At 44.8% G+C, this 1,363-nt stretch overlaps 1 gene segment (V, D, J or C); it reads left to right on the plus strand.

The window, feature by feature from the left end:
• Nucleotides 1-306: 306 nt before the first annotated feature.
• On the plus strand, nucleotides 307-1,163 carry LOC134616419 (T cell receptor alpha variable 18-like). The segment is given in 2 exon segments: nucleotides 307-671; nucleotides 762-1,163. Coding segments are annotated over 2 exon segments (438 nt in total).
• Nucleotides 1,164-1,363: the final 200 nt, after the last annotated feature.

A 1,363-nucleotide genomic window follows, 5' to 3' on the forward strand; every position in this document is an offset into this window, starting at 1 on the left:
CCCCCTTTAAATAGAGGGCGGGGCTTATGGCACCAACCGTCTGCCACCTACAGTGTAGTGTGAGATCCTTCCCAGATGCCTCACCCCCACTCACATCTTGTGTCAGGTGATCTCAATAGATCAGATGATAGGATGAGGTCTCAGAATGATTTCACTGGAACCTCTGGTGGTAATGATTCACATCTTGGCTCGTGATGACAAACATTAATCATGGATCAATGACCTTCTTAAAGGGCAACTCCCACTGGGCTTTAAATCCCTGGGAATCTCCACCATTTGGATTTAGAACTAAAGAAGCTTCTTGGATGAGATTTGACACGTCTTCAGATAATATAATGAAGTCCAGCTGCCGTCCTTTCAAGCTCCTAAGACTACCATGACCTGGATGACTGAGAACTTACAAACCTACATCCAAGACAAGATCTCCAATGAAAGCAGAGCAGCAGAAAGACGTGCTGAGTGTAAAGCTGTCAGCAGGGGGAATAACACAGGGCTGTGAATGAGTCCTGTCACTGTGATCAGGCTCCTCCTTCTAATCCACCAACTTAGTGTTGATGAAGACTAAACAGAGAGATCACAGCTTCTTTATACTTGCTGTAGCTCACAGTTACTCTACACTGCAGATATGACGCCTCTGTTCATCTCAGTGCTGCTGGCTGCTATGTGCCTCGGTATGAACACAACTCTGTTTCTTTGATATCAATCCAACATTGACATGATTCTTTAACAGCACACTGATACTGTTTGTTGGTGTTTTACAGAATGCAGAGCACAAAAAGACAACGTGCTGCAAGCAAAAGGAGAAGAGACTGCTGCTGAAGGAGGCACAGTAACACTTCACTGTCTCTATAACAGCAGTTTCCCATCAGGTAATTATCTCTTCTGGTACAAACAGGATGGAAACAACAGCCCCAAATTCATCCTGAGTCGTGTTAGTGGGGACCAAGGAAACACAGCAGACGAGTTCAAGGAGAGATTTTCATCCACACTGGATTCCAGCATCAGATCAGTTCCTCTGAAGATCCAGAAGCTTCAGCTGTCTGACTCTGCTGTGTACTACTGTGCTCTGCAGCCCACAGTGACAGGAAACACCAAAACTCTGTACAAAAACCTTTGGAGCAAAGACAACAGAATACTCCACAACATCCACTAGAGGGAGCCACACACTGTTAAACTTCTCTGGTTTGTTTCATTCAGTTTCATTTGGCAACAGTGGGAAGGAAAAACTCTCTTTTTTACATGAAGAAACCTCCAGCAGAACCAGGCTAATCTGCGTGACCAGTTTGGGTGATGGGAGGAAGACAGGACAGAGAAACACTGTGGAGGAGAGCCAGAGTTTAATAATAACTAATGATTCAATGCA

The sequence above is a fragment of the Pelmatolapia mariae genome, linkage group LG18, assembly GCF_036321145.2.
Source record: "Pelmatolapia mariae isolate MD_Pm_ZW linkage group LG18, Pm_UMD_F_2, whole genome shotgun sequence".
Lineage (NCBI taxonomy): Eukaryota > Metazoa > Chordata > Actinopteri > Cichliformes > Cichlidae > Pelmatolapia > Pelmatolapia mariae.